Source organism: Prosopis cineraria, unplaced genomic scaffold (genome assembly GCF_029017545.1).
Source record: "Prosopis cineraria cultivar Desert tree isolate PC_DT_omini unplaced genomic scaffold, ASM2901754v1 PC6, whole genome shotgun sequence".
NCBI classification, from domain to species: domain Eukaryota; kingdom Viridiplantae; phylum Streptophyta; class Magnoliopsida; order Fabales; family Fabaceae; genus Prosopis; species Prosopis cineraria.
The window spans coordinates 1,356,147-1,372,581 of record NW_026555337.1 but is presented as its reverse complement, the minus strand read 5'-3'; the positions used below and the strand labels follow the sequence as shown (position 1 = coordinate 1,372,581).

General features: G+C 36.6%; 2 protein-coding genes and 1 long non-coding RNA gene across 4 annotated transcripts; 2 read left to right on the top strand and 1 right to left on the bottom strand.

The window, feature by feature from the left end:
* Positions 1-2,838: 2,838 nt before the first annotated feature.
* On the top strand, positions 2,839-9,055 carry LOC129312768 (uncharacterized). The gene is made up of 7 exons (XR_008593693.1): positions 2,839-2,954; positions 3,135-3,250; positions 3,383-3,600; positions 3,678-3,754; positions 4,505-4,564; positions 8,615-8,676; positions 8,760-9,055. It is a non-coding gene; the product is annotated as an uncharacterized LOC129312768 (long non-coding RNA).
* A 1,956-nt stretch (positions 9,056-11,011) lies between these two features.
* Positions 11,012-12,774, top strand: LOC129314671 (small polypeptide DEVIL 13). Of its 2 annotated transcripts, none has more exons than XM_054958173.1 (2): positions 11,012-12,252; positions 12,442-12,774. In XM_054958173.1, exon 1 carries the CDS (start codon positions 11,162-11,164, stop codon positions 11,477-11,479), a length of 318 nt encoding a protein of 105 aa, XP_054814148.1. In that variant the 5' UTR covers positions 11,012-11,161; the 3' UTR covers positions 11,480-12,252; positions 12,442-12,774. The 2 variants fall into 2 exon arrangements, with proteins under 2 accessions (XP_054814148.1, XP_054814149.1); XM_054958174.1 differs by having other exon boundaries at positions 12,439-12,774.
* A 368-nt stretch (positions 12,775-13,142) lies between these two features.
* On the bottom strand, positions 13,143-15,608 carry LOC129313191 (laccase-2). The gene is made up of 6 exons (XM_054956160.1): positions 15,492-15,608; positions 15,256-15,407; positions 14,865-15,109; positions 14,650-14,778; positions 13,581-14,543; positions 13,143-13,443 (listed from the first exon to the last, which is right to left on the bottom strand). The coding sequence occupies exons 1-6, from the start codon at positions 15,606-15,608 to the stop codon at positions 13,313-13,315; spliced, it is 1,737 nt and encodes a 578-aa protein (XP_054812135.1). The 3' UTR covers positions 13,143-13,312.
* Positions 15,609-16,435: the final 827 nt, after the last annotated feature.

Below are 16,435 nucleotides of genomic sequence, written 5' to 3'. Positions count from 1 at the left end.
ATTTATATAGTACAGAAATACACACACACTATAACTATCATTTCTGAGGATTTACATCAGCTATGCTTAGACAAGTCGTTGTTAATATTTGAATAATTATTTATAAATATTCCAACATGATTTATTAATATTTTTAAAAATAGTCAATTTTTGAAGATCAATTTGTTCGATTTTTTACAACTTGTTTTCTCAATGTTTATAAGTGATTATTAGAATTTAAACAACAACTCATCTATTAACAGAAGCTCTTGAAAATGCTTGAAAAGTAAATTTATAACATATATTTTTTATTTAATATAATATTGATTACGTGTTAACATTGAGAGAACAAGCTATAAAACATCAAACAAGTTGGTCTTTGAAAATTAAAAACTTGTTATTTAACATAAACAAGTCATACTCGAATATTAACCAATGATTGTTTGAATTTTAACAACAACTTGTCTAAAAACAACAAAAACCCATGAAAATGTCTAGAAAATAAACTTATAACATTGTTTTTATTTAGTATAATATTAACCACTTGTCAATATTAGATGAACAAGTTGTAAGAAATCCAACAAGTTGATCTTCAAAAATTATCAACCTTTTTTTTAACATTAATAAGTTACGCTTAAATATTTATAAATGACTATTTAAAAATAAATAACAACTTGGCCAGAATCAGGAAAAGCCTGTGCCAATGAAATTTATAACATGTGTTTTTTGTTCAACATAATATTGATCACTTATTAATATTTAAGGAACAAGTTAGTCTTTGGAAACTAATAACTTTTTCTAAGATGTTAACAAGTTGTGCTTGAATATTTACAAGTGACTTTTTATAAATGAACAACAACTTGTTTAAGTTATAATGTACATATATATATATTTTTGCACTCTATAAATTGAAGTGCTTGTTGCTTCAATAGTCCTTAACTTTTTGGAGAATCCAAGGGTCAAGGGTTTAAACCCCTACTAGCTTTTTTCTTGAATCGACCAACCATTGGCCACTATCGGCGACTGACGATGGAGGTTCGGCCTCCTGTGTGACAGGTTTGTTTGTTGGCAACGCAACTCCAATGATGGTGGGGACTTCTTTTCTTTTTTTTAAATATACATAAACTAGGGGTATTCGAGTAATTGGACCAAAAAATTAATTGCAATTAAAATCCTTGGGCCTTCATACAAAAATTTCATAATCTATTAGATCTTACATGTGATTAATCTCCCTTGGAGGATCCTAATTGATATTCTGCCAATAAAAAATTGAGAAAATTTATTTGCAAGTCACTTCTACTTTTTCCTCAAGCTTGAATCATGTCCCTATAGTTTATTTTATTTTAATCAGGTCCCTAAATTTTTTATTAAAATTAAATAACAAGGCTCAAGATTTAATCAGAACTGTGTAGTGGACAAGTATTTTATAAAGTGCATTTTTTTAAAATTTTTTTCCACCAATTCAAATTGATTTATTTATTCACTTATTGAATCTTAGCCATTAAATATGAAATTCAAAGGTAAAGAAGATGAGAGGAGAGTAGAAAGAACAAATCAAGACCATAAATTTTAAGTGGGAAGGCGCAAAATAAATAAATAAACAAATAATGACCTCACAAACTATTTAACGGTGAGCTGGTTTCAGTTGAACATAATGGATTTGCCCCTTTTCTACTCTGCTCATCATCGCTCAAAATCTGTAAACCAGACGAATGTCCCTAAATTAAATAAAAAACCACAATTAAATTCATGTATCGCTGAAAATGCCCGCTGGAGCAATATGATATAAAGACCTGTCCATCATTTCACACGCGCGCGCGCATATTTGATGACTGAAATTCCGATGCCACTATTGTTTTTAAATGCAACTATTCTTTAATTCGAATTATAAATTTGAATCATAGCACTGTTAATTAATAAGCAATTAGGGCACATAGTTCAACAAGTAGACACTAGAATTCACCATGTCTGTCAGTTAAACTCTTTGATGTTATGAAGGACATAGCTAATTAATTAAGTTATTTTTCACTGTTCAAATCTCATTACCTCAATTTTATTGACGATTGTTAGAAATTGAGAGTGAACGTCTGAAAACGGAGAAAGAAAAAAATGATATTGACCTGAAAACAAGCTATATATTGTACGTATATTTGAAACCTAAAATGTGATTGGTCCCTTGTTATAGAAGAGACTTGCATGAGTCTGTTTAAAGCCTAAAAATTAGACCGACTTTGATTGCAGGAGGGGAGACTTGGTGTTAGTGGCATATTTAATAGAGGACAGCTTGTAATAAATTCAAATTTGAGAGAGAAATCGTTAGGTGGTTCAAATATGAATGAATTTGAGTTGATGCAGGAAGATAAGAAGTCACACATGCATCAAATAAAGGTAAATTTAATAACTAATATGAAATAAAAGGAAATTAATGATCCATATGTAGGAGTATAGGTCGGTTCTTTGAAAATAGACGTTAATTGTTTGCATTCATGAGCATATGCCAGTAGCTGACTAGAAATCAGATCTAATTAGAAAAGACTTGCATATCCCGGGCAGCAATTTTTTAACGAAAGAAAATTATTCAAGATTCCTCCACTAATTATATCCTGCTAATTACTCAATTATTTTTAATATACAGAAAGAAATATTAACCGGTATCTACCATCTTATAAACCTTGCTAGCAATGGTACAGCCTAACACATTCTTGTTCTTTCCTGACATGTGTCGCCACCAAATATTTAGTAAGCGATTTCATCAGATCAGAAGGGCTGTAGAATTATGCCTTTGTAGAAGAACACACGCACACACACACACATATAAATATATTAAAGAGCGAACTTGAGATCGCTGGCATATGAGGGTGCATCCGTCATCTGAAGTCTATCAAGAACACAAAACTCGCCAGGCCTCTGTGATTGGGTTTCTATATAACACTACAGCAGCATTTTATATGGCTCCTATGTTTCCCTGAAGTCAGGTATATACTTATTTGAGCGCCTCATGTGTTTTCTTCTACAGGGAATTGATACGAATACGATCGCCCACACCAGGCCGGATTTAATTAGAACTATCATTGACTTGATTCTTGCTGCTATATTTCCCTCATACAAAACCCTTTTTTTTTTATCTGATTCTCACCCCGCAAATCCAATCTCAGATTTTCAGAAATCTTAGCTTCACTTAATCAACTTTCGGTGCCACTAATTCAGAAAAGCCTTGACACCCGGGATGAGAGATGAGAGATCTCTCATCTTTGTGATCTCTATCTATCAGGTTAGGTTCATTAATTTACCTGTATTACTTGTATTCATTAATTATCTATGCTATACCTTTCTTTAATTTCCTTATTAACTTGTAGTAATTTATAATCTACACACACACACATATAAACCTTGGCATCATCAGTTGATCACGATGAAGAAGAGGACTCACAAGACGACGGTCTGATCTGCCTGTGCGGCGTCATTAAGATTCACGCTGCTCCAATATATGGCAGTTTTTATTGTAGTGGGAATATTGATGATGCTGCACCAGCAAATCTATGACTATATTTGCTTCCCGCTGTACTTTGGATCCAACCAATCTCAATCGGAATTCTTAATTTCATGTGAAATACAATTAAGGTAAGCATTGGTGTCTATACAATCACAGGCACACACAGTGGTTGTGCATGTTTCTCTATCATCTTTTTGTTTGTTAGCTTGCTGCAGGAGGCCTGAAAAGTAAAAATTTCGACAACGTATACGTATAGGATCAAGTACATGAAGAACGCGCAAGGTTTGTATACATCAAGCCCATGTTATATCAAGATTTCAGAGATTTAAAAAGCATTATCTTTACTGTTTATTTATGCCTTCGGTTTTTATATATAATAGTTTGTCTCACGAGATCACTGACCCCTTTGTGGTGGGATTCTAACGAAAGTACGTGTTTTATAAAAGAAATGTTCATCTAGCTGGATGTAATAAGTACAAGATTATTCATGTATATATGCAAATGCTCAAATATATATTTTGAATTTTGAAAATCTCTACACAGGAATCACCAAGATAGTTTATCGGAGAAAAAAAGCTGCCTCTGATAATGGGCTTTAACTCCTAACCGAGATGCCTTACTATAATCCAAAGTCAGTATTATCAAAGATGATAGATTCTGCACGCACACACAGACACATATAAAAACTGTAGGAACACCCTTCCATTTTTTTCGTACGTCGCACCGTATCTTTGTTAATTAATTCATCAAAGGAGGAGCTATGAAGAGCATTTAGAAAAGTTGTGGGTCGAGAACATAAAAAAAGGTGGTTTTGTGTCGATGATATGGATAATGGGTATTTTATAATTTTTGAGGGTGTCAAAGGAGGAGCTAAGAAGTAGATCCATGTTTGACAAAATTTTTTGTTAGAATAAAAATAGAAGCACTTTATGTTAGTAAATATATTGCGTGAATGTTAAGGGTTAATTAATTGCCTCGGTATTTATTTGATTTATATGTATGATGCCAGCTAATGCTTTTGTTGATATCCAGATACAGTGACGAAGGCGTTGGGTTCCTGATTGTGGTTTTCAAATTGGTACATCCTGACAGGTTAGAGAAACGATTTTTCTTTTCAATAAAAATTAAATACTTGTTCCCAATTCCATGAACTCTTTTTGGAAGATTTCTATATGGCCGATCAGGAAAAAAAAAAAAAACCTATGATCCGTTTTGTTCAATTCTAGTATAATTTTTATATTTCAAAGAATGACAGTAAAGTTCTAAAAAAAAAACTATTAATACACTACCACAGAAGATACTCATACTTGAAGCTTATTTTTTACAATACTTGACAGTTTTTAATTGTCAAGTAAGGGTGCGATATATATTAAAGAAATAATACTTGATGGTTAAAAACCGTCAAGTATTAATTTTATACTTGACGTTTATTTGAAAAAACCGTCAAGTATATGAAGTAAATATGCACTTTTTAAAATAAATACTTAACGCTTGTTTTAAAACAAGCGTCAAGTATTTGAAACAAGCGTCAAGTATTTATGACCAAAACCTGCCAGTTCTTTTAGCCATAAATACTTGATGCTTGTTTTCTTATAACCGTCAAGTATTTACAAATACTTGACGTTTGTTTTGAAACAAGCGTCAGCTATATTGATACTTGACGGTTATTTTGAAATAACTGTCAAGTATTAATGACATAATTTTTTTAAATATGGTGGCTGTTTTTAAAGCAGCCACCTGCATAAAGATATAAATAAAGATAAAAAACAGCCAGCCAGAATGAAAATAATGCAATATAATGAATGTTTGTAATAATATTTCCTATCTAATTAACATAAAAATTCCTATACATTTAACTTTAAAATCTAAACTTATTTGCAAACTAATGTTTCAAAATTAAGTGGCCTATCCCATAAAAATTGGCCCAAAAATGTGTATATAAATGTAACTAACTATTGTACTGGCCTAACTACTGTTGCTACCCACATATTGAAAACACATTGGGCCACCTCTTCAAGGACCTCTTCTACATGTACAGTCGTATAACGAACACAATAGACATCCTCGAAGGACTGTAAGCAAATAGTTATAACAATTTCAAGTTAATAGGTAGCTAATTAAAATTGTTTAAAATTTATAATTGAAGTGTAATTAAATTTTATATATATATACCTTGTTAGATAATGTGGTAGGGGCATGAGTGATAATGTCCTTCATGAACTTTATCAAGTAATAACCACAGTCATTGCTCTGATCTGGCTGAAATGGACACTATAAAAAAACACATATCAATGAAATTATAAAATATAATGAGACAATTTCTTGATTAAAAACTTGACCAATTAAACGAATACCTTAACAGTGACCCATTTCTCTGAAGATTTGAATGCCCTCATCTTAGGGGACACAGTCATGTCGATTGCAGTGCGATACAACACCACAGTTCTAAGAAGGAATTATGGAATGAGTGTGAGAAATATATATGAATGAAAACTAAAATTAAAAAGAAATAACAAGTAAAAAAATTTAACTTACTCATTAAAAAGTACCACCATATCTTCCCTGTTGCTTGGCTCTCCATTAAGGGGATCGAGATACCATATTTTTGGAGCAACGGGATTAACCACAATAAGCATCCAGTGTCTCCTAACAAGAAACAGCATATGTTACCAAACAAATAAATATAAAAAAATATTTACTCGTAACAAATATTAACAACTCACCCGTGGCAGTAAGGAGTGAGAAAAAAAGTATCCTTCACTGCTCCCCTTTCTCGAAATTGATCCGAAAGCATTTTTGCTTGATTTTCAAGGGCTTCCTTTGTAATATTATTGTGGGGAGAGACATCATGAGGATTAACCAGCTTGATCTTTGACTCGAGGCCACCAGGAATCACGAATGAGGTATAAAAGTGACTTGGGTGAAACAATATACAAGTTAATATGCTTGTATACTCACACACATAAATAATTCAAGAAATTAACTAATAAATGTTGAAGAATTACCTCATGTAGAAAGTCATCAAACTAGTGCTCGCCATATCGTGCTTGAGGATTTCATTCAAAATTTCATCCCGAACGACTTCAAATGATGCTCTACCAAATAGCCCGTCGTCAAAATTAATGATATCCCCTATCGGCTCTTGACGAATCATCCTCGTAGCCGAAGCATAAGTCTTAAGAGAGTCACGAAATTTATTTTCTACAACAAGCATGGGCACTGCATGTTGCGAAACTGTGACTGACTCTTTAGTATGGCCCGACACCTTACCCTTCAATTTGCTTTTCCCCCTTGGCTATACAATGAAAAAGTTAGACATATATATATATATATATAAAAGATTTTAAATAATTATATAAATCATATATACCTTTTTCTTTGGTGGCAAGGGGTCCTTTGGTGGCTTTGGGTCCTTTGTCGGCTTTGGTGTACCAACCACAATAAGGTGGCTGGGTCATACAACGAAGCTCCCCAACGCATCTCCTACCGTCTGCATCTCATCGGTAGGATAAGGTAATGGATACTTGGGGTCGATTGCAACAAGCAAGGAAACCCTAATGCAATCGGGCGGGAGGGGAAGGTTATGAATTATGTCCCCAGCAATGTTATACACGTGTCCTGTTGCAACTACTTTGCGTGACGGATCATGTGCTAAATAGTTACAGTCATTCTCGCCCTAAATAAATGAAGAACGTTAGTTGTTTAGATAAAAAATTAGTTGAGCAAATTTAAAAGAGAAAATGCATTACCTCAAGTATTTTGTCTGAAGGGATTACAGCTATCTTTTCCGCTGGGGCTAACGTCACCCAAAATTTGTCGTTCTTTTATTTGTCATTTTTTTCAAATAAACATCAATTATAAGACGTCAATTATACACCTTTCTGTAGTAGTGATGGGTAAGTCGTTGACAAAATTTTTTAAAAAAATGAGTTATGAATTCAGAAAATTCTAAATAAAAATTCCTAAATGCAAATTGACTGAAACATTTAAAATTTAAATATTTTATTTATAACTAAAACTCCTAACTTATTTGCCAAAAAATTTTATAGGAAAGACCTAATGAAGTATGATGAGGTAAGTCACATAGACTTATAAATAATATGGCTTCCTACATACTCCATTCATGCCACAATGTAAGGTATAAATAAAATTTTTTTTCTCTTGGTCTAAAATGCAAGATATTGGATAACTTGATATTTATTTTTTCAACTATACCGCCACTTTATTTATTACTCTTTTTTTTTTAAAAAAATCATGCATTGAAATTTTAGTTATTATTATCAAGACTCTTATATATGATATTTAATGAAAGTATAAATAAAAAGATATAAATATTTTTGAGAATTTAAGATTCTAACTAATAGTTTTTGTAAAATGTGAATTAATTAATTATAATTTACTATATCAATATCAATACACATACACACACAAATCTTGTAGCTTCAATCTGATTAGCCAAAAAAAATTTGACTCTCATTGGTTAATAGATTTTAGGTTAATGTTAATATGATAATTTCTCTTAATTCATTAATGAGATTTAATTTTATTTTATATTTTTTTATGTATTTTCAATCTACTTTTATGGGAGCTTTGATTCAAGAGTAGTCCCATTTTTAAATTTTTTTATCGTTAGTATTAACTCTATCCAGCTATCATTCTGCATTCGATATATATACTTTCTCATGTATTTTTAATTTTTCTGATCAATGAAATTTAATTTTTTTTCATCTTTCATGTATTTTTCTAATTTATTGTACTCTATCAATCAACTCTCATCAACTATCATTCATAAATAAAAAAGAAATAAAAGAAATTTAAAATGTGTCAATATCAACAGTATTAATGATATTTATTTTAAATTCTTTAATTTTAACCCATGCAGTTATATCTAGTTATGTCTCAATGGAGTATAGTACATATTAATGTTACGAGAATCAAATGTTTATATAAAGGCGAGGCTCTCCTCCATAGCTAAGGGCCATGCACGGTGCCCACATTTAGAATATTTTAGATTGATAATGGAACACAAGGAAGAATAATAACCGTATTTGTATATTTTAATTAATTTCCAAAAAAATGGGAGTATGGGACTTCCTGTCCTAAATGATCGTCCGAGATTTGATGAAGCCGAGTCATTGACAGATATCACCATGTTGAAGATTTGTGGACTGCCTTGCTGATGGCGAGAAACTTTCAGACCCTAGGTTTGTTTTATTATTATTGCTCGTAATTTCAGTCTTTCATGAAACTCTCCCTTTCTCTCAAAAAAATTGTTGTTGCTGTTTAGATTGGAGTTCGACTGCTTACGACCTATTTTCACATGCATGGATTTTGTGTGGGAATGAGTGAATCAGTGAACAGTCACTCCAACGCGTGGTGTGACTTTTATGGTGAGTGCAGTAATCTGCCGTGGATGGGGATGTATTTGGTTCAGAATACTCTTCATGGCTGTATACGTACGGATCGGATGAGAAACTATTAATAGCATTTGAAAACTTTCTTCCATAATGTTTAATTTCCTTTTCCGTCTCTGTTTTGCTTTAAGCGTGGACGATAGTACGAACATGGTTGACACGACCACAATAAAATACCAAGAGTTGAAATGTGATGAAAGAGGATGTTTCTGTTTGATGGCTGTTACTTTAGAGTGATCAATTTGTTGTGATTTGAAAATGAATGCACCACAATAGCTAGGCTATTGAGTTTTTATTCACAAGGAACAGTGCCTGAAACGCTGATGAGGTCCCACATTCCCGCCTGGCTCCTTTTGGTTTCCTATCTTGTACTCTAATTCTGACGTTTGAGGGTTTCTTGTTTCAATTTCTCTGGGTTATTTTGTTTTGTTTGTGGACATGTGAGATCTTGATTGTTTACGGCGACCATCTTATTTTCTGGGCCAAAAAAAGAAAAGAAAAGACAAGAAAAGAACAAGGGGGCCAAGACATGAAGAGGCTCACGTTATGTTACTGTGCAGCAGAATCTGTACCCTGTAAGTTGCAAGATTTCAAAAAGTCGTACGCAGTAACCCTTCCAATAATATTACAGTTAAAATGCAGAGTTAAGAATAAGAACACAAACAGACTTGACGAGACTACAGGAGTGAAATAGCATCGCAGTAGAATAACCGGTCCCTTCTAAATAAAAGTTGATGTCATAGGATTTCAAAAAGTAGCTGGTAACGCTGCCATCATATCGATCACAAACAGATTTGATGCGAAACGCGCCTAGTGGACTTCGGTTCCATGTGTGTGTGGGTTTAATTTGGAGAGTCCAAGGGCCATCTCTCATTTACCATTTAGAGTCGGGCCCCACCCTGACCGTCCCAAGTGCACCTCACATGCCTCCACGTGCCCTCTTCCCCCTGGACAAGCAAAAAATTCTGAAAAATGTTGAGGATTTTGCACCAACCGCAACATACCACGTGACTACATTTTGACCATCTCATTCTCGCGTTCTATTGACTGTTTCTCACCTTTTATATCAACTTCATATTTTGCACCGTTTTTACTTTTTATTGTTGTGGGCGCCACATAATTCTACGACCTTTGTGGATGCCTGCCTGCCGTTCTTATTGAAACAGCCTCCTCACAAAAAGGCATCGTGGGCTCCATCAGTCACACCCCCCTCCAAAACCTCTCTCTGTTTTATTCTGCTTTTGATCACCCAATGAAATTAACCAATATAACACTCGCATGCTCGGGAAAATTTTTGGGCAGTCAAGACGAAGGCTTCCCTCAACATGCATCCATATTTAAGTCTTAAAAGAAAAAACACTCGAGATCAAATCCTTCACATGCCAAGTTCAGCAGCAGCCAGCAGCGCACTTGGTTGTGAATATTCAAATCCGAATGCGCGGCTTCAGTACTTAGGGCAGGTTTCTAACCACTGCTCTGCTCACACAAGTGCCATGTGCAAGTGAATCCGGCCTCAATAGATTAATCAACGAGGAAACAGTAGCAATGGTAATATGTATATATATATAGCGTTGCCAATAAATTTATAATATGCACAGGAGTGGACTCTAGATTTATAGGCGAAGCAAGTGCAGATGAAGAACCCAACAAACAGCACCGACTCGATGCATATATGTGAAGCAGGCGTGAAGGTGGAATATTGCTGGAGTGATCACGAGATTGACCGTATCTACCACTCCTCCTCTGTTTCACCCGAATAATGCTTTCTGGGAGATTATTAAAGCAACACATGCCATATTTTATTTGATTTTAAAATCTGTGAAATAAGGGGATGGGCAAAGCCTGATTATTTAAAGCGCGAATTGACAAACAAGAGTCATGTTCCTAGGAATACGTGAGGGATTCAGGATTCATGACCATGATTGATGATTAATTATGTTAATTGATGCGCTCTTTTTGACTATCAAGGAAGCAGGGTGATGTCAGGGGCTCATTCATCCATGTGCGCATTTTCTGCTCCTGGAACAGGCATCTTGACCGAACACAGCGCTTGAAGCTTGTCGAGTCACTCAAGCATCACCTCCTCATTCTAATTAACCATCGCAACCCCTCCAAACAAATTGCTTCTTTAAATTCACCAGTGCAGTACGAGTTTTTCCTGTTTTCTTAAAAAGGAAAAAAAAGAATATATAGGCCACAGAAACAAAGGGCGAGGCACAAAGTGGGTGATAGCCATAGGCGTTGCTGTTATAAGTGGGTGTGAGTGGGTTGGGTGATGGACGACAAGTGGAAGGTGTCAAAGAAGGAGAGAGGTCAGAGTTCAAGCAGCCAAGCGTGGAACTGTAATGAGGGCAACCCATTATTCGCGAGGAGTGCCTCCACCTCTAACTCTCCCCTGCTCAGAAGCCTCTCTCACAAGACTCCTTCGTCCTCCTCAAACTCCAAGTCCAGTCTCCCCAGGAGCTTCTCCCAAAAGAACTCCTCCTCTATAGGCAAAAAATGCACCGATCTAGCCAAGGAACACAAAGCCAGGTTTTACATCATTAGGCGCTGTGTTGCCATGTTAGTCTGCTGGCACAAGCATAGAGATTAATTCTTGAAGCGAGTATATATCAGAACGGGACATCCTCACATTTTGTGGCTTTAACTCATATAGATCCACCCTTTTTTCTTTCTCATTTTCAATATAGATTCCATTGTAATGACGGCTGAGTTGAGTTGAAGGTTTTACTTACACTGCACATTGATTTATTGCCATACCTCTCCTTTCTCATCATGTGTCAATATCCCGTGTCTGACTCTGTGATTCTGTGTTTTGCCCCCACTTTCTCTCAGTCTCTCTCTATGTTTTGGTTCAGAAGGCGAGGTCTTTCTTTTTGGCGGAGGAGAGGTAGATTCTCTTCAACTTCTGGAGGATTTTGGACACGCCAAATATAATAAAATAGTATTCAGATCTGCCTAGGAAATGCAAGCCACATTCCTTGCTTTTCCCACACATCGGAACGACGCGTTGGGTCCAAAAAGTCACCACGTCGACTTACTTACATGACTTCGTTCATACTTTCGTTCTTTCCCCTGCCTTCTACGATACCCTCAAGGGGGGTTTTGCAATTTGAAGCAACATCACCTCATAGCCATTCATTTTTGAAGTTCGTGGGAATATGATCATCGATTGGAAATCAAGATTTCCTTTTCTCTTCTTACTAACTGGTCCATGCTTTTCTCGCGAAATCGCTTTGATCAGGCGTTACAATTTAACTATAGCAAGACCCAGCTGAAAAAAATGCAAATTCACTGATTAAGTTGATCTTTTGGTCACATAGAAGCTCCATGACAGAGAAAGAAGGAATGAAGAGAAAGCGAATGGTGAGAATTGACCCGAAGCATCGACTTCGCTTTAGATTTCAAGATTAACGCTAATAATATCTGACGACCCGTCAGTTTTTTCTTTTTCTTTTTGTTTTTTTTACAGAAGCTTTATTTTTATATATTCTTTACATTTTCTTCCATATTAATACTTAATAGGTCTCCTTCATGTTTATATTTGTGAAGCAGCTGTCCCTTCATCGCTCACGTTTACGGTTTACATGGAAATAAATTGAATCATGATGAAAGAATATATGAAACTCTTCCCCTATACAATGGGGTTGGGGAGTCAGCGAGATGATAACATGTCAAGAGTGCTTATTTCGATGGAAGAGTCAAGGAAGACCAACCTGCTGAACGGATACCTCGCGGCTCGAGTATCTCTCTTTTTTGGGTCACAGATGCAGATGCAGATACAGAAGGCTTGAGTATTTTACTGTATTTATTAGAATCGGAATTGGATTTATAATGGTCAAAAGTCGAAAAGCTAACTCAATATTTGTACGGGAATTGTAATTTTTATTTGAGACTCCAGCCCAACTTGAATTAAAATGATTTGAAAAAATTATATTTATTTTATAAAAGCAACAAGTCAGAGATCAAGTCAAGGCCACTAACTCCATACTCGTCATCCACAAAAATTGCTCCTTAAAATTAAGGTCGTCTTTAAATAAAATAAGGCATTCTTTTTCTAGGAACATACTATATAAGTATCAACTAATGTCATATTCATCAGTTGTTTCGTTTTTGTTTTTGTTTTTTTTTTTGTTTTGGTTGTTGTTGAAAAATAGACACATTCTTGGAGACACCATCTAATACGTACACGAAATTTCCTTCAAGAGTCAGGTGCGAGGACGGAACATCCAACTGATAACACGTAAAAACACAAGTTGAACACCAATTCTCGTCATTTCTTCAATCTTATTGAACAGCTCGGGAAAGGGGGGGAAGATAAAAGAAGCCATGGCAAAATCCCATAACCTAAACCAAAAAAGGGAGAGAAAAGAAGTGCAAGAGATGAAGAAAGTTTGTCAGGGGATATATAAAGAAACCATAGAAATCAGCACTTGGGAAGATCGGGCGGCGGAGGAAGCATCTTCTGATCAGGGAGCTTCCCATCTTCCACAATCCAAGCCATCCTCAATCCCCAACTCAGGTGCGCGTCGAAGTGGCAGTGCATCAACCACACCCCTGTTTCATTCATTCCCCGAGCATCAAATCAAATAATACTCATCCCATAACGTCAAATTCTAGACATCAATTATTGACTTGGCAATGACAAAATTTCATTCATGGTGGACAGGGATAGAAGAATATATAATACCCACCCGGGTTGTCCGCCAAGAAGCGTATTGCGACCCAACCCCCAGAAGGCACACTAACAGTGTTCCTCTCAACAGGGTCCATAAGATTAAACTTTCGTGGATCTGTCTCGGGGTTGAAGTTCCCAAAACCTTGACCCACGACGTAAAAATTGTACCCATGAAGATGCAAGGGATGGCTCTCGGCTCCTAAAATGCTAGTGTCCTGCAATACCACCTCCACGCTTGTATTAAAAGCTATGACCAGGAGCTTCGTTCCGTAGCTCACGGCAGTGTTCTTAGGAGGAGTGCCCGTATAGTTAAACGGAGTGAGCGGGAAAGCCGGGAAATCAGGGGTGTAATTTTTGGCCAGCCCGAAGAAGTGCTGCTGCAGGATGGCCACGGAAGGCAGGGTGAAGGATATGTTATTCACGGAAGCCTGAAATTTGGTTGTGTTAGTGGGCCCCTGACAGGTTTGGTTTCTCGGACACGGGCTACTCCCAAGGCCCACGGTGAAGAGAAAGTGCCTGTCCACCTTCTGGGGAACGTGGGCTGGGTACTTCGGACTGTTCAAGCTCCGAAAGTTGGTGCTGAGATTGGCCACGAAAGAAGTGTCGTTGATAGCAGGAAGGGCGGTTTTCCAGAGGGGAAGATGAAGATTGTTGGTGTTGGATGGGTTTTGGTGTTGATATTCAAGAATGCCAGCGACAGTGGAATTGTCGAAAGTGCCCGTTCCAGTGAAGTAGGGCCTGGCTAGGATGAAGAAAGTGGCGTTGGGGTGGAAAGGTTTTGTGGGAACAAGGACGTTTGTGGTCTGGCCGGGTGCTACGAGGATGGTGTCGGAAGTGAAGGGCTTGACGTAAGTTGCATCGGCTTCCACCACAGTAAGGCTGTGGTCGGCTATTCGGAAGAAGAGCTCGTCGTTGATCGCAGCGTTGATCAGTCGGAGCAGGTACGTCTTTCCTGCTTTCACTTTTATCCTCAACGTGTCTGCCCATCATCATCAACATCAAATCCTTTATAAAAATTTTCCAGAAAAATAAGAAAAGGAGGATATTGAGAATTCTGTTGTGGTTTGAGGGATGAGGGAGAATACCATTAGCAGGGCAATTGTAGAGGGGCCCAGGGAGGCCGTTAAAGGTGTAGGCATCGGAGACATTGGGGCCCGCACCTGTCTGAAGAGCTTGTGATATAACAGTCTCTGGATCCGCATTCCACCACTCTCCTACACATTACAATAGCAATAATCAGAAACCAAGAAATTCAATGAAAGCATGAAGATGATATGCAGCGAGTAGGTAGGACAAGTACCGAAGAGGATGGTGAGTTCCTTGTAGGGTTTGGGAAAAGGATAGGATTCGTGACGGCGAGGGAGAATGATGAGAGGACCATAGAGGGATGCCCTTAACCAGGAGATGTGAGCATGCCAGAACAAGGTTCCTCTTTGGCCGACAATGCTGAAGTTATACACATAGCTCTCCCCCGTCTGAATTGGACATTGAGTTATGTACGACGGCCCATCCGACCATCCACTCCTCAGCTGTCTCACTCCGTGCCTGTAATTGTTTTACCCATTATTCTTTAATCAATATGCCTCATATCAACTCCCTCATCGACATTCACCATTCTACTACATTCTTTTATCTACCCATTACGTTACTTAACAGGAGAATATTGAAGCTCATGTTCGATATTACATTACCAGTGGATGGTGATATTGTTTGCAACATGATTGACCACCTTGACCAATAACCTGTCCCCTTCTCTGGCAACAACACCAGGCCCTGGAAACATTCCATTCACCGTTACCATGCTCTTTGTGTGGCATAGCCTGGTAACGTTTTTCAACTTTACCTGCAGCCAAAAAGAAAGGGATCATATTCAACATGAGAGAATCAACCTTGTTCATTTCTAGCATATATGTAGAGAGATTCGTACATGGAAATTGTAGTGCCTTGTGATGCCTGCATGGCTTGAAGTGGCGAGAGCAACGTTAGAGAACGTCCAAAGGAAGCAGCAGGTGGCGAAGAGCAATGCCACGGAGAAACTTGGCATTGAATGAAGTGAGGTAGGGATCATTCTTTTCTTTTTTTTTTTTTTTTGAAGAGTCAGATGCTTCTGCCTCTGACTACAAGCGGAGATGATAATTATGTGATATTAGTTGCGAGAAAGTTATAAGAGACTTGGGTTATATACAACTGAATTATCGAGTAGCGTTTGGTGATCGGTTAGGTATCTCATAAATTTCCTGGTTTAGGAACCAAGCATTCCGAAAGATCGGGACTCCAAAACTCCTCGAAAAGATTTTTACCTAGCTAATATACGCTGCTTATTGGTCGTCCTCTATACGTATCTTCTAGTTCTGGAGTGTCGTTATTTTTATTTTTATTTTTTTTTCCTTTTGATACTTCATTCTTGTCATCGTTTTCAATACCCTTTGAATTTTACTTTTCCAGAATAGATTATATTTTAATGTGAAAACTGAAACTCAAGTCATTGACACGTTTTTACAATAACGGTTATACCATCCATATCAGAACTAATGAAATTTACAACAGACATTTTTTTAGGCAGAGCAAGCATCAAAGTGCAGCTTTTCCTTGTTTGCCCCCATAATGTAAAATCTGACATTTTTTAAGGCAAGCAAGCCCTTATTATACCATGAATTTCAGCCAAAACTTTACGTTTAATTTGGGAAGGATGCTACCACTTGGTATCCATAAATCTAACTCGAGCCAGTAAAAGAAATTTATATGGATTGAACGATATGATCAGAAGGAGGTGTTTGAAAGTAGCTGATATAAGAAGATAGATGATGCGGTTCGAGCTATAAAATTGACGGTACTAGCTAGAAGCTTAACTATTATCAGCTATGGCTGAAT